Source organism: Propithecus coquereli, unplaced genomic scaffold (assembly GCF_000956105.1).
Source record: "Propithecus coquereli isolate 6110/MARCELLA unplaced genomic scaffold, Pcoq_1.0 Scaffold300, whole genome shotgun sequence".
In the NCBI taxonomy this organism is placed as follows: Eukaryota; Metazoa; Chordata; class Mammalia; order Primates; family Indriidae; genus Propithecus; species Propithecus coquereli.
Window position 1 is genome coordinate 1520860 of NW_012148620.1, and position 2838 is coordinate 1523697.

General features: G+C 36.5%; 1 protein-coding gene across 1 annotated transcript in view; it reads left to right on the forward strand.

Annotated features, from left to right (window-relative positions):
* RAB3GAP2 (RAB3 GTPase activating protein subunit 2 (non-catalytic)) overlaps window positions 1–2838 on the forward strand; it is a 131698-nt gene that overhangs the window by 62744 nt on the left and 66116 nt on the right. Inside the window, exon 10 of the mRNA XM_012649670.1 lies at window positions 2198–2346. Within this exon, the coding sequence (XP_012505124.1) occupies window positions 2198–2346 (149 nt within the window). The remainder of the gene's footprint in view (window positions 1–2197; window positions 2347–2838) is intronic.

Genomic DNA, 2838 nt, shown 5'->3' on the forward strand with positions numbered 1-2838 from the left:
AAGGTTGAACAACTGGATGGATCAGACTATTTACTGAAATGAGAATAAGAAGGAGGAAATTTAAGGTGGACAAATCAAGAGTTATGTTTTTTGCAGGTTAACTTCTGACACAATTACACTTTCAAATAGAGGCATCAAGTGGACAAATTGGATATGCAGTCTGTAGTTCAGGGAGGAAGCTGGGATTATACATATAAATTTGGGAGGGAGTGGTTACTGTGGAATGCTTCGTAGATTTCAAGAAAGGAGTGAGGTCCATTGGATCTGACAACTTAAGAGCTCTTTATTGACTCCTGATGTGAACAGTTAAAGTGGAATCGAGGATGAAAGCCAGATTGGGGTAGGTTCAGGAATAAATATTTCCACTCCCTACTCTCCAAAATCATAAACAAGGAGAATAAGAAATAGAATCACAGCATCTCCATTTTTATCTCCAGTCCTGACCTCTTCCTAAGCTTCATACTCATTTTGCCAGCTCCCTACTGAACATTTCTACCTAGATATCCAAACCTAACATCTCCAAAATTGAATTGTTATTTTCCTCCCATTAGACTTGCCTGTCCTTTTCCCTTCCGTTTCTTCCATATCATCTCTTTTCCTCTGGTTGCTCCTTATAGTGGCATACAAGGCCTGTTGTTATCTGGTTTATGTTACCTCTCTGATTCTGCCTCCTACATTATCCTGCTCTCTCACTGTGTTCCATCACACTGATCTCCTTGTTCCTCAGGCCAACCATCTTCCCACTGTAGAGCATTTATAATTACTGCTCCCTCTGCCTGGAGAACTTTACCCAGCTATTCACATGGCTGATTCTCCCTCTCTTCACTCAGGCCTTCGTTCGTATATCACCGTCAAAGAGGCCTTCAAAGAGTTTTACTTTATGGAAATTTATATTGAGAGGAACTTCAATGTGTTTCAAAGTATGGAAAGGCCTCAGATGTTCAGGGAAAACCATAAGTGAGGGTAATAATAACGCCAGAAAAAAAAATTTACAGCTAAGGAAATGTAATTATAGTAGGTATTAATAGTTTGTCTCAGCAGTAATATTTATATCATTTCTAATAAAGATTGAGATATATTTTGGAAGGATATGGAAAGAGGAAGAGGGACTGTAAATAAACTATATCACCTTAAATCAATGAAAAATAATGCTAAAATCTGACTCACAAGACAAGTCCCCTAGATTCAATTACCAATGTGTAGCAGTATAGAGGGCAGAACAATATGCTAAATCAGAGATGTGGTTAGCAAAACATAGACTGGGAAATTAGTGTCAAACAGCCTGGTCTCTTCAACAAATAGATTTCAAAAGATTGAGTAGGGGAAGAGGTTGAGGAGAAGAGTAGGATTTTGGGCTTATGTGCCCATTTGTTTGTGGTCCTTAGTTTTAAACCCAGATGTATTGTTTTTCTTGGCAATAATCAGCTATTTTGCTTCAAGAGCAGAGAATGCAGAAAGTTTAGGTCAGCCAAGGTTAAGATTTAGCCAGGTGAGATCTGGAGGGAGATGGGTGTAGGGGAGTTACAGGCATTGCAAGAGTAGTTATGATGGACCATGAATATATTCCAACATATGTGGACTCAGGCAGTTGTCTTCAAACTTGGCACTCATATGGTATATGAAGACACCCTGTTGAGAGAACCTGAACTCAAATATACCATAGAATGGAACAAGAATTATTGTTACAGTTTCCATTGCTCCATATACTAATTTCCGTACATAAGTATTGCCTATTCTTTGCCCAAACACTGTCAAAAAATGCATTGCTCCTGAAGAAGAGTCCTGGGAAAGGAAATTCTTTTAGTGAGTTCATAAGCAAACCATTCATTGAATTTATAGAAATTAAAGTGACCAAATAAACCCTTGTAAAAGTTGGACTCTTCTAAAAGATCAGAACACCTAATATTCATAAATGAATTCATGATTCAGTAGACCAAATGCTTTTACTACACGATAAAATTTGGGTAAATTTTGCTTGAATCTACCAGAACAAGATCAAAGGGTGAAATGTATGGCATATAAATTGGAATTTAAGTTTCAAAATGGCTTCTCTCTTTGTACTCCCATACAACATAGATGGAAGTATAAAACTAAGCAGTTAGCATCTTAGAATGAAACTGAAGTAAAAATTTAATGACCTAAAATAACATTGTGTGTTCAAATCATGCGGTTTTTTTTTTTCTTTTTTTATCTTTAGGTATTATGACTCTGTCTCCCTTTGATCAAATGAAGACTGCTTCCAATATAGGTGGATTTAATGCGGCAATTAAAAACAGTCCACCTGCCATGTCTCAGTATATCACTGTAGGGTCCAATCCATTTACTGGCTTCTTCTATGCTTTAGAGGTATGAGTTTCATCACTGATCATGAGCAAGGCCACTATTGGTTTTTCAACTTGTCTACAAATTGGATATAGTAACTGAGCCTTAGAAAGATTAAGCAGCTTGCATTTTTAAGTTTCAATTTAAGCTAAAATTAATCTCCACTAGCTTTTTTCTAAATTCTTTAGATCAAGTGAAAAGGTACTAAAGTCAAAGTAAAACAAACAATCTTCTTTTGTTTCTGAAGCCCTGAGCTCTTTGATGGCTGAGTAATCTTCAATATGGCTGCAATAGTCAGAAGTTCAGGGTTGTTAATGATGTCAGCCCACTAGGGATTTGAGTAAATGAGGAATTGTGAAGACAGAACAAGCTACCAACTTTAGTTGATGTAAGTGGTGAAAATTGCTTCCTAAAATAAGGAAAAGTTAGGTGTTAAATTTAGCAGTTCTTATCTCTCACTTATAATAAAAGGCAGCCTTCTCAGAATTGTCCAAACTATCTTTTTACTTTTATAAA